Source organism: Hemicordylus capensis, chromosome 4, assembly GCF_027244095.1.
Source record: "Hemicordylus capensis ecotype Gifberg chromosome 4, rHemCap1.1.pri, whole genome shotgun sequence".
Classification (NCBI taxonomy): Eukaryota; Metazoa; Chordata; class Lepidosauria; order Squamata; family Cordylidae; genus Hemicordylus; species Hemicordylus capensis.
The window spans coordinates 265,905,771-265,921,211 of NC_069660.1; the positions used below are offsets into that span (position 1 = coordinate 265,905,771).

At 41.6% G+C, this 15,441-nt stretch overlaps 1 protein-coding gene across 1 annotated transcript in view; it reads left to right on the top strand.

The window, feature by feature from the left end:
- The first annotated feature begins 532 nt into the window (after positions 1–532).
- The window catches only part of DNAJC5B (DnaJ heat shock protein family (Hsp40) member C5 beta), a 35,939-nt gene continuing 21,030 nt past the window's right edge, over positions 533–15,441 (top strand). Inside the window, exons 1-2 of the mRNA XM_053248946.1 lie at positions 533–704; positions 3,534–3,664. Of these exons, the coding sequence (XP_053104921.1) occupies positions 3,558–3,664 (107 nt within the window). The 5' untranslated portion in view covers positions 533–704; positions 3,534–3,557. The remainder of the gene's footprint in view (positions 705–3,533; positions 3,665–15,441) is intronic.

The window sequence follows — 15,441 nt, forward strand, 5'->3', positions numbered from 1 at the left end:
AGGCCTGAGTTTTTGACGAACCTTAAAAAAAAAATTAAACCAGTGAGGATCTATGTTCTGTCTCATGGGCATATCTACAATATACCATTCATGGTAAACCCACAACTGATCATTTAATTTGCTATGCTGTCCTCCTAGTTTTGAGGGGGACTATTCTTGTCCTTAGGCTTTCTAATAAATGTAAGAAAAACAGCTTAATTGTATTTAGTTGTTGTGTACGCTCTTAGCAGGAAAAAGTTTACTGATCCTTAAATAGGCTTAGCAAGTCTGTTACAATCAGGTGAAGCAGAGCTAAGGATGAAACATAATCAAACCAGGATGTGAAGCAGTTTTGGCGTCATTGGCTATCATGCTATAGCAACCTTTATGCTCATTAATGTTTTATTCATTCGTTCATGGGCCTTCAGAAGGGATAACCAATTGGCTACTACAGTAACAAAAATGTAACCAGACTCCACTGACCTGTTTAACCCCATATGTGAAGGAAGGAAGGAAGGCAAGGAGAAAAACACATCCTCCTTCTTTGGAAGAGTGGTTCAGGTAGAGAAGCATTTTCTTTTTGCTGTGTCTTCCTTCCTTTCTCTCTCTCTTTCTGGATACATAGAATGCTTTTATAAACACCACCAAGGCATTAAGCTGCTACACTAACATACTGAGTACCCATGAAGCATCCTTACATGAACTGGACTCTGTTTTAGAAACAGGTATGTTTTTTTGTACTTCCAGGTCTTACTTGTGTTGCATTTATTTGATGCAAACATTTTTGCTTCATTGAAATTGAGATGTATAATTGTTTATATAGTTGTGTTTTCTTTTATGACTTATTTAGATAGGAATATTAGGCCCTATTCCTACGTGAAATAGTATTTGATGACATATTTAGATGACATATTTTTCATTCTCTGTCCCTGCTGCAATAAAAGGTAGAATACTGAATGTGGATGTTAATTGACATTATGTTTTTACATTCGATGAAACAATTTTAAGGCTGAGATCCTATACACACATAGTTGGAAGTGAGGACTTCCAACTCAGAAGAAAATGGGACTTTCTTCTGAGTAAGCATGCATGCGATCAGGCTATAAATATGAGTAAGTAACACTGTCTTTGATCGAGCCAAAGTCAAGACATTTTAAGCATGTGCTTAACTTCCCTAGGATTTAAAGCTTTACTTTGCCTGAATTGTGCATCCCAAAGGGTCTTACTTTCATTCTCAGACAATCTGCATTAGAGCTAAATAGTCTGTTTCTGAGTAAATGGTTAAATTCTAACTAGGTAAATATTCTAGGCTCCAATCCTGCAAAAAGTTAAGCAGTTAAATGCAGCTGGAACGGAAAGTTTGAAGCTGTGAAGCCCAACCCTATGCATGGTCAGTGAGAAGAAAACTGAGGGTCCTCCCAACTAAATATGCACAGCATTTCAATTGTGTACCCAATCTTATGTATGTTTTCTTAGATATAAGACCCACTGTGCTAAGTGAGGCCTATTCCTAAGTGTGTGCACACTAACTAAGGAGTAAATTCTACTGATCTCAGTATGGTTTACTTCTAAATAAACATGCTTAGGAATTATACTTAGGATTGACTGCATATGTTTTAATGAATTGCATATCACGTTTAAAGCATGAAACCTTCCACTGGTTTCAAAAGCTAGGATCTTGTTTTAAAAACAGTAAAATGCCAAAACAGGATTTAACTAGCATTATATGAGTATACACTGTGTAACTGCATATTTGGTATTTTTAAAAACAAAATTCTATAGTGAGTTTCATGAAGGCAGAAGAGATGTCCTTAAAAGCTGCGATTCCTGCATGACCTTTAATTTGTCAGTTATCTTGTTATGAGACATATAACAATCTTACTAGCTTGGATCCTGTTCCCATCGATTTCACTGGGTGCAACCCTAGCCCCCATGTTACATCATGTTAAACATGTTGCAGACATAGCATTCTTAATTAATACCATGCAGTGTAACTAGCAACTTAATAATTAAGAGACCTGAAATGACCCCCACCCCCATTTTTTATGGCTGGAGAAAACTAACATTAATTTCATTTAATGCACGTATTCAGTTGTGACAGTTATTTCCTTTGGGTAAAGTCAATATCTATAAACCACAAACACTCCAATATTAATACATTTATTTCAATAACACAGCTACAGGCATAATGAATGTAAAATAACATTATATTTCCCACTGGAGATGAAATGACTGTTCCTGTTATTTGTTCAGCATAAGCCTTGTGTAACATTTATTGCTTTGTGGAGGTGGGGATGAATAGCTTCTCATCATCACAGTTTACTTTACAATTTGAATACAATGAGGAAATTTCATTTGATACAATCTGAATCGCTAGCAAAATGTAGCCAAGTAAATAATGTATGAATTGATACAGGATAGCATTCCTAGCTGAGCAGCTAGGAGAGAGAACGGAAGAGCTAAGCATCGGCTTTATTTGGAATGGAATAGTTAGCATGGGATGATTTTTTTATGTTTACAAGAAACGACTAGACCATTCCCTGCCCGGGTGCCTCACACAGCATCTCACAGGCTTGGAAACTAGAATTCCAAAGTTGTCATGAGACAGTAGTGGAAGACCTAGAACTAGCACAATAAGGTCATGACCTGTCTGTACTATATGAGCTCCACCAGTAACTCATTCCTCTCCAAGTTAAATTTAAGGCACTAATGCACGAGATGTAGTGACAGCCAACAACCTGGATGGCTTTAAGAGGGGTTTGGATAACTTTATGGAGGAGAGGTCTATCATGGGCTACTAGTTGAAGGGCTGAAGACCACCTCCAGCCCCAGGGGTAGGATGCCTCTGAGCATCAGTTGCAGGGGAGTGACAGCAGGAGAGAGGGCATGCCCTCAACTCCTGCCTATAGGCTTCCAGTGGCATCTGGTGGGCCACTGTGTGAAACAGGATGCTGGACTAGATGGGCCTTAGGCCTGATCCAGCAGGGCTGTTCTTATGTTCTTAATACTTACCTTTCAGCCCTTCACAGCCTAGGCCTGGGATACTTGAGAGCGAACCTTCTTCCTGATGTTCCTTCCTGCTCATTGAGATCTAGAGACAAAAATATCTTGGTAGCCCCACTATCTATCAGGTTGATAGCTGGCCGCCACTGAATTTTATTTATTTATTTATTTATTTATTTATGGCGATGGCTCCAATCTTTGGAATCAATTACCAAGTTTGGCACAACAGACCTGAGATGTTGGTCCTTTTAAAACCAAACCATTCTCTTCATGCAAGCCTTTTGTGGTTAATAGAATCCTATTATTTGTGTACATTACGCTGGATACAATTATTTCAAATAACCCGAGGAAGGCATGTTTTGGGTTTTTTGGGAAATGTTTGTCACCTGGTTCTATTGCCTACTTTCATTTTGAAAAATCACCTTGAAGCATTTCATTGTGGTGGGAGAAAATAATTTAAGAAGTATATTGGAGCCTTCTAATATTCAGGTTTGCCTTTCTCTTTTAACATTAAGAAACATTATCTCATCGTGTCTTTTCTTATACATAAGAACTCTTGGAAATGCATTGATAAGATGGCTGAACAAAGGCAGCGTTCTTTATCTACATCAGGAGAAGCTCTCTATGAACTTATAGGTCTTGAGAAGGGGGCAACCCATGAAGAAATTAAAAAATGTTACAGGTATGTATGAAGCTTCTAAAGCACAGGCAATATAAATGCTTATTTCATAGCAAGGCATCATGCTTATACATCATTTTTCTGAGGGGAATCCTTAATGTTGGCAGGAAGTTGGACATCATTCCAATTAGGGACATTCCTACCCTGTGACTAAATTCACCATCTTGGCAATGCATCATATGGACACAGCTTTTCTATTAAAATCAACTATTATTCAACTCATGCCAGTGCAGAACTGGCATTTTGTGAAATTGCACTCTCAAAACGCTAAATGTTTTCTAGTTCAAAGATGAAGGGTGTCTTTAAAGCACTTTTCTTAAGCAGTGCTACAGAACTCTACTCAGAGTGGAACATCTTGCTTCTCCTTTTTCTTCTCTTGTTAAGAGCTAAAGCCAGACTGTTCCTCCTCTCCCACTCCAAACCAGCATGGGGACAAAGAACTCCATAGGAGTAAGAAAGGAGTAAAATATGGAGAAAGCAAAAAGAAGACACACATCAAGCTGTGGAGTTAGAAGTTTAGAGAGACATAGACTGCATCTGGTTCTGTAGCTCTTAAAAATATGCTGCCTGCATTTTTGTGAGAACCTTTCCTTGGCAACAGAGTCATGTTAGCCTGGTTAAGAAAGAAAATAAATTAGGAGGAGCAAGGAATATTTGAGACAGAATACTATAAATAGTATCATTAGATTCTAGTATAGTGTAACTAACTTCTGCAGTTTCTAGACTCACTTTTTTGCGCAAATAAGTTGTGCTTTTGCAACAATCTTAATCTTTTCTTAATCATGTTAAGAAACCAACATTTGAAGCATCTGCTGGGATCACTAGAGACACCGGTATGTTTGGTATTCATGTCTCTGTGAAGCCTGTCAATGTAGTAAACATGCAGGTATCTGCAATCTATGGCTGACATCCAGATGGGTGTTGCACTAACACAAGAGATGTTGTATACAGTTAAGCAGTTTATGAAACTGCACAAAGTTGTGGGTGCTCTCAAATGTTATACAATTGCTAGTGGAAGATCTTCTATGGGACATATAAAAGGTTGCACCACATGTTTTGCAATGCATTTCACAAAGCATTGTGCAACCTGCCAACATCTTCTGCTACTGCAAGAACTAGTATAGAACCAATGTTCCTTTCTTTATACAACACCATTATGCTATGTCTTTGGTTCAGCACAACAATACTATGCTAGCACAACACTAGTCTGAATGTAGGGCACTATCACTTGTTTGGGGGTCATCCTGTGTTTTTTTAAAATTGCAAAGCCTAATCTTGCAAATGAAACCTCATTTTTGTTAGAGAGTTTGGAGGGGAGATTTCTTTATCTACTCCACCTGCAGCAGAAATGCACAAGTTAGGAGAACACTGCTAATTAATAATGTCTGGAGACATGGAGTTAAAGTTCTAAATAAAGTAGTTTGTTTAGGAAATCCATCAGGGAGATAGATAAGCCTATGTGCTTAGCTACATACAGGAAAAGGGAAGAGAGAAGAATGATCTCTCTCTCTCTCTCTCTCTCTCTCTCTCTCTCTCTCTCTCTCTCCAGGTGAGAGAATGAAACCTGAGACTATCAGTCTAACAAAGGGGAATCAGAATAGAGAAAGCATGGCCACAGGTTTTTTTATTTCAACTCAGTTAATTTTAGATCCCACTCAGGTTGAATCAGAAGGCCCCATTCACACATGCACACACACAGCCTTGATACTACCAACCAGAAAAAAACTCATTCTGCGCAAAGAAAAAAGCAAGTTGTTTTAGTAAGAACTGATCTGCCTACTTTAGGACCTACTTTAGGAAATTTAGGACCGACAAGAGGAAGTACTTTATCACACATTGCATAATTAATCTATGGAATTATTTGCTATGGGATGTGGTGATGGCCACCAGCTTGGATGGCTTTAAAAGAAGTCTAGACAAATTCATGGAGGTCAGGTCTATCAGTGGCTACTAGGCTGGTGGCTGTGGGCCACCTCGAGCCTCAGAGGCACAATGCCTCTGAATACCAATTCAGTTCAGCACAGGCATGCCCTCACTTCTTGCCTGGTCTCCCCAGAGGCAACAGAATCTGCATTTGAGCTGACGGACTTGGTCTTGGGCTTAGCGTTGGAGTCCTGCAGTCTGGTGGTGAAGGGGGACTTCAGTGTTCACTTCAAGACCAATTTGTCCAGGGCTGCTCAGGAGTACATAGAGTCCATGACAACTATGGACTTATCCCAAGCAGTTTCGGGACCTACACACGTTGCTAGTCACACACTTGATCTGGTCTTTCACTCTGATTAGGTTGGTTTTTCATGGATGGTGACTCCTGTGATTTCCCCATTGTCATGGACAGTCCACCCATCTGGTTAAGGTTGGATTCACAATCATGTCCCGCCACTACAGGGATGAGGGTGCTATTAGGATGGTCCACTGGAGAAAGTTATTGGATCCAATAGGAGATTTTGGGTGATGAGTCATCCTGCTTGGAATTTCTTTCAGCAGCTCTGTTGTGGCCAGGGCCTTTGTTCTGATGACAATTCACTTGCAAGTGGCCTGGCTTCCTACAGAGCCAACAGACCTTGCTCTTTTGTTTGGCTTGAAATGCTGCTAAACAATGAAGTCTAGAAATCACAAATTCCAAATCAATCTCCTCTTTTGATTCCAAAACAAAATGTAGCACTTGAAATCTCTCAGGCAGACTATTCAAAATAAATCCAACAATTGCTTCATCTGGGAGTCTTACATTTTCTTGTGCACATCTCCTTACAATGTCTAGGACTTGATTAACATGCTCAGTTAAATTCTGTCCATCTCAGAGTTTAATATTACACAGTCCATGCTAGTATTAATTGACTTCCTAGCATGCAGATAGTTTATAGGCTTCCAAGCTTCCTTAGCTAGCCTGGTCTTTCTCAAATGCACAGTGATTGGATCACTCGCATGCAAGCAAATGAGTCCATAGACCTTTCTACTTATGGCATCCCACACTGCTTTTCCTCCAGCTGCTTCAGGCCTGTCCTCCAGAAAAACATTTTCCAGCTCCATGCTCATCAGATAAGATTCCATTCTAAATGATCAGGTCTCACAGTTAAATCCATTCAGCCTCAGAATCACTAGCTGTCCCTATGCTGCTGTCTCCATGGTGAACAAGCTCCTTCCTTTTTCTCTGCCTTTCCAATCAAGTAGACTTTCTACTTATTTACAGAGCCTCTCTGTCTGCTTTCCCTGGGCTTTGTTTGCCTTTAGGTGCATACTCTGGGTTTTCTGAGTTCACTGGGCCCAAAACCCTTTTACAGAGCTTGGAGATTTATTTATCTATCCCAGTTGCAGCAGAAGTGCACAGGTAAGGAGAGCACTGCTAATTAATATTGTCTAGAGACATGTAGTTAAAGTTCTAAATAAAGTAGTTTGTTTAGGAAATCCATCAGGGAGAAAGATAAGCTGGTTACTATGCCTGGCTGGTTACTACATACAGGAAGAGGGGAAGGGAGAAAGCAGAAGTCTTTCTCTCCAGGTGAGATAATGAAACCTGAGACTATCAGTCTAACAAAAAAGAATCAGAGTAGAGGAAGCATGGTCAGAGACTGAATGCCCTTACTGACTGTCTCTACCCCTAATGCCCCTAGTGATCGATAGGGTTGCTGGTGCTTAGAGTTGATGCCACCAGGAGCTGCATCTCCAACATTTTTAAAATCAGATGCATCATTTTCAGGGGTATGATATGGGAAAAGCTTGCATGACTCTTGCTAGATTGGCAATGTTACATTCAATCAATACCCATTCTTCCAGGTACATCCCTGGAGATGAATGAAGGGCCAGTCCCATTCTTTCCCCCCTTAATTCAGCAAATAGGTGCTCAAGTCCCTTTCACAAACTTTGCCAAAAGAGCAAATTTGGAGTCACAGGGGGGGGAAACATGTTAACCTGTGGGTGAACAGATATCTGAACCTTTATTTATTTATATTGCTATTCCATTTTCCAACGATTATTCATTGTTTGCTTAGATCCACTTGCTTATGGATCTGTACTTGCCAATTGCTTATAGATTTGGTATAAAACATTTGGCTTCATAAGCTATTAAATGACATACCAGGCTTATTCACATGGCCCTAAACAGGTTTGGAGGAGCGCTCAGCCAGGGGAGGACTGCCAGGTATACTCCCGATCAGTGGCTGTGTAAACCAAAACATGAAGGTAGGAGGAGGGGAGAGTGATTGCGTGGGAAGCTGGAACTGTATAGGGTGTGTGCATGGCCAACCCACATTCTGTCCCCAGCATTTTACTGAGGGTGGATGAAAAGCCATCTTACCTGGCTCCCACACGATCACTCTCCCCTCCTTCCACCTTGAAGTTTGGGTTTACATGAACACCGATTGGGAGTGTGCCCAGTTCTACTCTGGCTGGTTTTTGTTTATTTTATTTATTGTTTCATTAAAACAACCTCAAGGTGGTTCACACAAAAATTAAAAACAAGACTATAAAAATGACACAATTAAAATATTAAGCTAAAATATAAAAACAAATCTGACTAAAAAGACTTAAAATGCAAGCATAGGAACTGAACAAAATACAAAGAAGCAGCAGTAGAGACAATCATATAAAAGCCTGAGTAAAAAGGCCGAGATTTAACACGCTTTCTAAAAACTGTGATCGAGACCAAGGCACGAATAGCCCCCTGGAGAGTCTGGGTGCAGCAACAGGGAAGGTCCTGTCCTGTGTGCATGACAGCCGAGTCTCCCTCATTGTTGGCACCCAGAGCACAGCCCCTTCAGATGACCTTGTCAAGCAGACAGCAACTCTTGGGAGCACACTTGGTTACTCCTCTAACCCGTTTAGGGTCGGCAGCCTATTGCATTCAGGAATCCACAAACTTTCTCTGGGCTTGGTAGCCAGTCATTGTTTCTAACAGCCAGCGATGCTTAGCTTTCCTACTTCCTGCTTCACAGAAGCCATGTAAGTGCATCCCATTCGTAGTCACTGCCTGGTAAGGGGATTTGCCTACTACAAGGGAGTAGTAGTAGGCATGGTTGGTGTGTGCATGTTGTTGGGAATTCTCTGTGGTAAGAGAATCGCTTTTTCATTATAGCAGAGTGCACAGAGGCACAACACAGCGGAATTTACTTAGGCATGCGTGTATGCTGAGAGTAAAGTAACTTGGAGCCAATTCAATAGTTTCAAATCAATATATAAGGCATTTATTAAGGAACTCCATTCTAGATAGGAAAGTGAGGAGTTAGGATCTCTAATCTCTCTATCTAGCTGGATGCAGGTGGATTCTGCATCTTCTCTGCACACATGGTGCAGGGAGAGGAGCTTGCCATGTTGCAAGGCAGAAGGACAGGAAGAGAAGAGAGAGAGGAAGTGAGTTGCTGGAAGGAAGGAAGTCCCTGAGATTAGCAATCTACATTCCAAAGGGATAGTGTCAGAGCAGTAGAGAAGGGATGACCAGTGTCTTGACCCTCTAGCCCTCTGACTCACTAGTCTGTGCAAAGTCCTTAACTTCCAACACATGTAGCAATCCCTCCCATCCATGATCCTGACATTGCATCCCAGCACAAGACACAGCTTGGTGCCATTTTGAAAGAGGAGGCATAAGGAGGCTCCACTCTGCCTCCTTGTGGTGTTGGCAGCTGTCTGCAGAATCTGCAAAATCTGTAAAACACAGATTTTATTTGGGCAACTTTCTACAATTAAAACCAGTCTTTTTTCCCCTTTTCTTTTTTAACAGCACCTTGGGATATGTTCCCTTTTGCTTCTGTAGATTGGTGCAACATTTTTGTTTCTGGGACAGAAACTGTTTAAAAGAAGAAGAAAACAGTGTTCTTGTGGCACATATGAGAAGCTTTCTTTGCTGATCACTAGCATTAAATGTGTAGTTGCTGATGGCAGCCATATTTGTGGACTCCTGCTTCATATCTTACTGTTTTCACATTCTGGGAGACAAAGTTTTTCTCATCCCTGAGGGGGAGAGTTGTCATGGAAGAATGCAAAGTGAACTGAATTTTATTTTGCATTCTACATAAATAGTGATGATTTACATGGCAATCTATGGTAAAACTGACAGCGGTGCTTTATCCATCTTTATTAGCAATTACAGGTAAAAACAGAGGCTGCTTCAGAATAAAGTGGAAATATCAGAGGGATTCACACTTAATGGAATAGTTGTAAATACTTGCAAGACAAAATGATGAGTCAGACTCCTGGATTTCTTTTAATTGATCCTTTAACTTATGCAAATTCATTTCATGAATCTGAAAAACTGCTGCTGAAGTAACCAGTTGGCAATGCAGGATAATTATCCTATAATACCTGACTTCAAATTTCCTATTGTTATTAGTTAGCTTGGTACTTGCCAGAATAACACCTATGTTATTTTAAATGTTGTAAACATGATGCGGCTATATGATTTTGTTTGCCAGTTTGATATTAATTTGTCAGTGAAAGAAAGAGTTAGCATTATATCTAATAATCTCTCATTAAGAACTTTTGGGTTATATCAGGGTTTCTTAACCTTGGGCCCCCAGATGTTGAGAGACTACAACTCCCACCATCCGCAGACATGTCCATTGTGGCTGGGGATGATGGTAGTTGCAGTCCATCAACATCTGGGGGCCCAAGGTTAAGAAACCCTGGGTTATAGTATAAACAGACTGTTAGAGCACATTCATTTGTATGAGATACACATGGAAACTAAGAGCTCTGTGTTTCCCAGTGAAGAAGGGTTTGGCAAGAGATATGCTTCATGGATTACTGATCAGATGAGATCCATGTCATAACTGCACACATTGAAAAGATGGTTTATATGTTATGGGGATGTCTCTAGGGCTGGGGCTTTAACTCAGTGGTTGAGCACATGTTTTGCATGCAGGAAGTCCCACAATCCCTGGCATCTCCAAGTAGGGCTGGGAAAGAACCCCAACTAAGGCCCTAGAAGGCCACTGCCAGTCAGTGTAGACAACACTGAACTAAATAAACCAATGCTCTGATTCAGCACAAGGTAACTTAGTCAATCTTGCAGAGATCCTGAGCCAGCATCTTGCAGATCTCCCCCATCCATGTTTTCCAAATGGGCGTTCCTCCAAGAGATTCTCCTGATCAAGCTGCACTGAAATGAGTGCACTGCACAAGAGTTTAATTTAAACATACATATATACAACAACAGCACAGTAGAACCAGGAGAATTCCCGGTGGACTGTGGCCTATTGCTCATAAATGTGCCACAGAACTGTTGTTATGATTGAGATCCACAAGCTACTGGTAGAACTATTATTCTGACAACTACTATAAGAGAAAGAAGTGATTGAAAGTAACATCTGGATGTAGCTCTAATTTCCAAATCCTAAATACACGTACCTGGAAATAGGGCTGCAATCAGTGGTGGCCCAAGACCACTGGGTGCTGTGATGGGGGTACCAAATCCTGCCCTGCCCTTTCTTTGCCTACTCCTCTCTTCTCCTCTGCTCCTCTTATTGCATACACAAACACACACACACACCCAGCAGAGTGGGCCACTCAGATCATCTTTCCTCCTCAATGCAGTTTACTGCATTGAAAGGATTAAAACAAAGTGGAAGAGGCAGTGAGGAGGACGAGCAGAGAAGCCTCTTTCTCTTCCATCCCATTTTTTTCTCCTTTCAGTACAGTGCATCATGTTGGGTGGCCAGAGTAGCTCATTCTGCACTCGGGAGACCAAGGCCAGCAGTAAGGATAAGTCAGCAGGCAGGCAGGATGGTGAGTAGAGGGCAGGAGCTGCCACCCCCAAGAATCTACCACTTGAAGCAATTGCCTCACTGTGCATCCTTATGGGGCTGTCCTCAGTTGCAGTGCTTAACCAATTAGACAGTGCCTACTGCAACGTACGCATCATCTAAAAGCAAAGAATATATATGTTTTGCTTCAGAACTATTGTTTGTGTCATATGCAAATTTAAATAATATATTTAAGCAATCAACTAAAATCCATATGATCAAATAAGATTTGGGTTGCTTGGAAGTAAACCATTGATTTCAATCCCATGCACTTCCAAGTAAGGATTTTTAGGATTACAGATTAATCCCCACTGAAATTAATGGATATGTGTATCCATAACCATCTCAATAGTCAGGTGATAGAAGAACCCTGTGTTGGAAAGCCAGAGTGGCATAGTGGTTAGGGTGCTGGACTTGGATTAGGGAAACCTGGGTTTGAATCCTGTCTTAAGCCAGCCAGCTATTGGGTGACCTTGAGCTGGTCACATTTTATCATCCTAATCTAATTCACAGAGCTGTTGTGAGGGAAATGGGAATAGCCCTGACCATATTTGCTACCCTGTGAAGAAGGGTCAGATATAAATGTAAATAACAACAATGTCAGAGAAGAAAAGTACAGCAGAAGTCAATATATGCTGGAAATAATGTGGCTTTGTCATTGTGGAAGTTCTTATCCTCTCTTTATGAGTCCTTAGAATGTTCACTATGGCAATCAGTAGTATAAAGGGCAGGCCTGCTCAACATAGGCCCCCCCCCCACCAGCTGTTTTTGGACTACAACTCCCATAATCTTCAGCCACAGTGGCCAGTAGCCAGGGATTGTGGGAATTGTAGGCCAACATCTGCAGGAGAGCCAAGGTTGAGCAGCCCTGATAAAGGGACATATCTGCTGTCATAAAATCTCAGTCATGAGGGAAATCATCTGGGAAAAGGGCTATCTGTGACATGGTTTCATGTCACAGATAGCCTACATAGCTTGGTAGAGGAATGCCTGAACTTTGCCTTTTCCTTATGGCTAGGACATTGAGTTGGTCTTCAGAAAAGTACACATACTACCAAAGTCACTGTTCCACTCTACCCTAAGGCAAATATCCACACCGAATCACTGAATAATTTCGCTCTGGGGCTAATTTGGCCACATTGTTCTGAAAAGGTGAAGCTACTGAAGGTATGCACATAGCTGACCTACCTGATTATACCTTCACAGGGTTTAGGTTTGATATCTGTGCTAGTTTATATTTATGGGAGGACTTTGTGTGCTCAGCCCTATGAACATTTAAAATCAACACCCAAGTAATCCAAATTGTCTGCCGAGAAACACGCAGTGTTTGTGACCTTATGAATCATACAGTTCTAACCAATTTGCTTATTTCCCCCTACTTTGCATAATGGATTCTGCTCTTGCTACCCTCAGCCACTAACAACCTCTCACCAGAAGCCATTGGTGACACACTTCCATGTATATATTTGCAGCCATGAGGGCTAGAAACTTGACTCATTTTTAAATGAAGGCAGAGAGTCTAGGGAAGCTGAATTCTTCACTCACTGCCACATTTAGCACGTTTTCTGTGCTCCTGCAGAATGGTTGCATATGCGCATGTGCATGGTCTTATCTGTAGAATTGTAGCTCTGCTTATATCTAGACTGAGTTAAAGGAATTGTTCCGTCCTGTTCCTTTGACAACCATAGGGGCAAAGGGAGGAGCAAGGCTGTAGAACTATTTGCTACTTGCTCATTCATTTTAAAGATCTCTTTGTGCGAGTGTCACTCCCAATTATTGGCTGTAGTGCAGGATAAGGGAGAGCCAGACTGATGGGAGATTATTTCCTCTTCCCCCACTACATGGCATAGACGCTGCAAGAGAGTTCAAATAATGTCTTCTTCCCTTTGCACATTGGTGTGTATCTAACGGGGTCCAGCATAGTACTAATAGTTTGTTTGAATTATTATTCAGATACATCAATTACACAGTCAAGATGCTGGAATATTTTACAGTGACAGTGTGCAGCAGTGTCTAAGCTGCCCATCTTAGCTTCTCTTTGTTAACATGGGTAGACTCGTACAGTTTTTCTTTACTTGTGTGGGGAGTCCCAGAACAATATTTTGAGAGCCATGGTGTCAATCATTCTCTTGCCACTAGAGGGCACCTTCTAATTACCTATTATAAGAAGTTGCTCAGAAAGTAGATTAGCCTTCCCGCATTTGGGGGGTGGGGGGAGTTGGAGAAACGTTATCTGTGAAGCCTTTTTGCCCAATTATCTGCCCTCTGTAGGTAGAGATTCTCAAATGTTCATCATTTTACATTTCAACATTTCCCTGTTTATGTTTTGAAGATGCGAGTGATCAGAAATTGCCAAAGAGGCATGCCTTTGTAAATGTTGGAATGGCATGTTTGTCAACATTAAAAAGACATACATTATTAGTATTTTCTGTGCACTTTTCTACACATTATTTTTGCTGAAATATCTTTCCAAGCATGTCCCACTCAGCTAGGGATGTGAACAGAACTGGGTTGGCTGGTTTGGCTCAAATTCGAACTGGATTCAAGCTGACCTGGCCCGGGCCAGTTTTGTGCACCGTCAAACCAGACCTAGTTCGGGTTCAAACTGAGCCAGCTTGAAAGGGCTAAGAACTCTATTGGTAAAGGGAAATCCAGTGAGGTTTCCCCTTTACCAGTAAAGGGCAAAGGGGGACCAGAGGGGGGGCATCCTAAAGGCAGAGTGGGCGGGAGGGGAGTAAGGAAGTACTTACAAGTGCTGCTGGCAGTTGCAGCAGCCACTGCTGTGGTGGTTGGGGGAGGTGGCAGCTCCTCACTCATCCCCAATGGCCTCCCCCAGGGTAGGGAGGGATGGTTTGGGCCCATTTTGGGCCTGGTTCGGGCCTCTGTGCAGTGTGGAGGTCACTAAAATGGCCTCCACACATGCACAGAGGCCATTTGCATGACCACGCAATTTATAGTGACCTCCACACCTGTGCAGAGGCCTGAACCAGGCCCAAACTGGCCCTACCTACCCTGGGGAAGGCTGGGGGGTATGAAGGGGAGCTGCTGCCACCGCAGCCACCACACGGTACTCGTAAGTACTTTTTTACTCCTCTCCCACCTGCTCTATCTTTAGGGAAGCCCCCCCCCCCGGTCCCCCTTTACTCCCCTAGTGTTCTAAGCCAGCTCGTTTTGAACCAGGCCTTGTTCAGTCAGAACTCGGACCAGCTGAGGTCGGTCTAGTTCAACCCTGAACCCATCGAGCCAAGCTGCCTTGACGTCAAGCCCAGCTCAGACCAAGCCTGTTCACACACACCTACACTCAGCTTCTTATGGTTTACACTTTTAAAAGCACATTTACTTCATTTTCAATGTTTCTGTTTATCTAGTTTCATTTGCTCAAGCTCTTTTTTTTTTTTTTTGAGAAAGGGCATCTATCTATCTATCTATCTATCTATCTATCTATCTATCTATCTATCTAATTTGTACACTGCCCCAAACTTGCATCTCCTACAACTAGCAGTGTAGGAGATAAATAATCATTGGGCAGAGTTAGTATACATATGGCATGAATTTGTCAGTGTGTCTTGAGGCTGAATACAGGTGCTGCAGAAAAAGCCAAAATCTATTGCCAGTTAAGGTAATAGGATTCAATTCTTTATTCAGAATTTTGCTACCACATTTGTTGAGCCAGACAAAGTTTATTGATGGTCAATTTACACAGCAAATTGCCCAAGGGCTCTTCCAGATGGTGATTCATTTCACTCCAATTTCAGCACAAATTTCAATGGGAGATGTAACAAGCTGTCCACATGGTGTTCAAGTACATTATGCAAGTTCTGAGTGCCATCTGCTGACAAATTGTAAAAAAGCACAGTCTTTTCAATACTACTTCTAATTTGAAAAAGACATGGCTTGTTCATTGATAGCCAGGAGATGGCACTAAGAACTTACTTAAACATTAGGTGGACACCTCATTACATCTCCTGTGGGAATATGCACTGAAGTTGGAATAAATCACCATCTGGGAGAGCCTCAAGTATAGGGATCAGTCCTCTTACTCTACAGTCA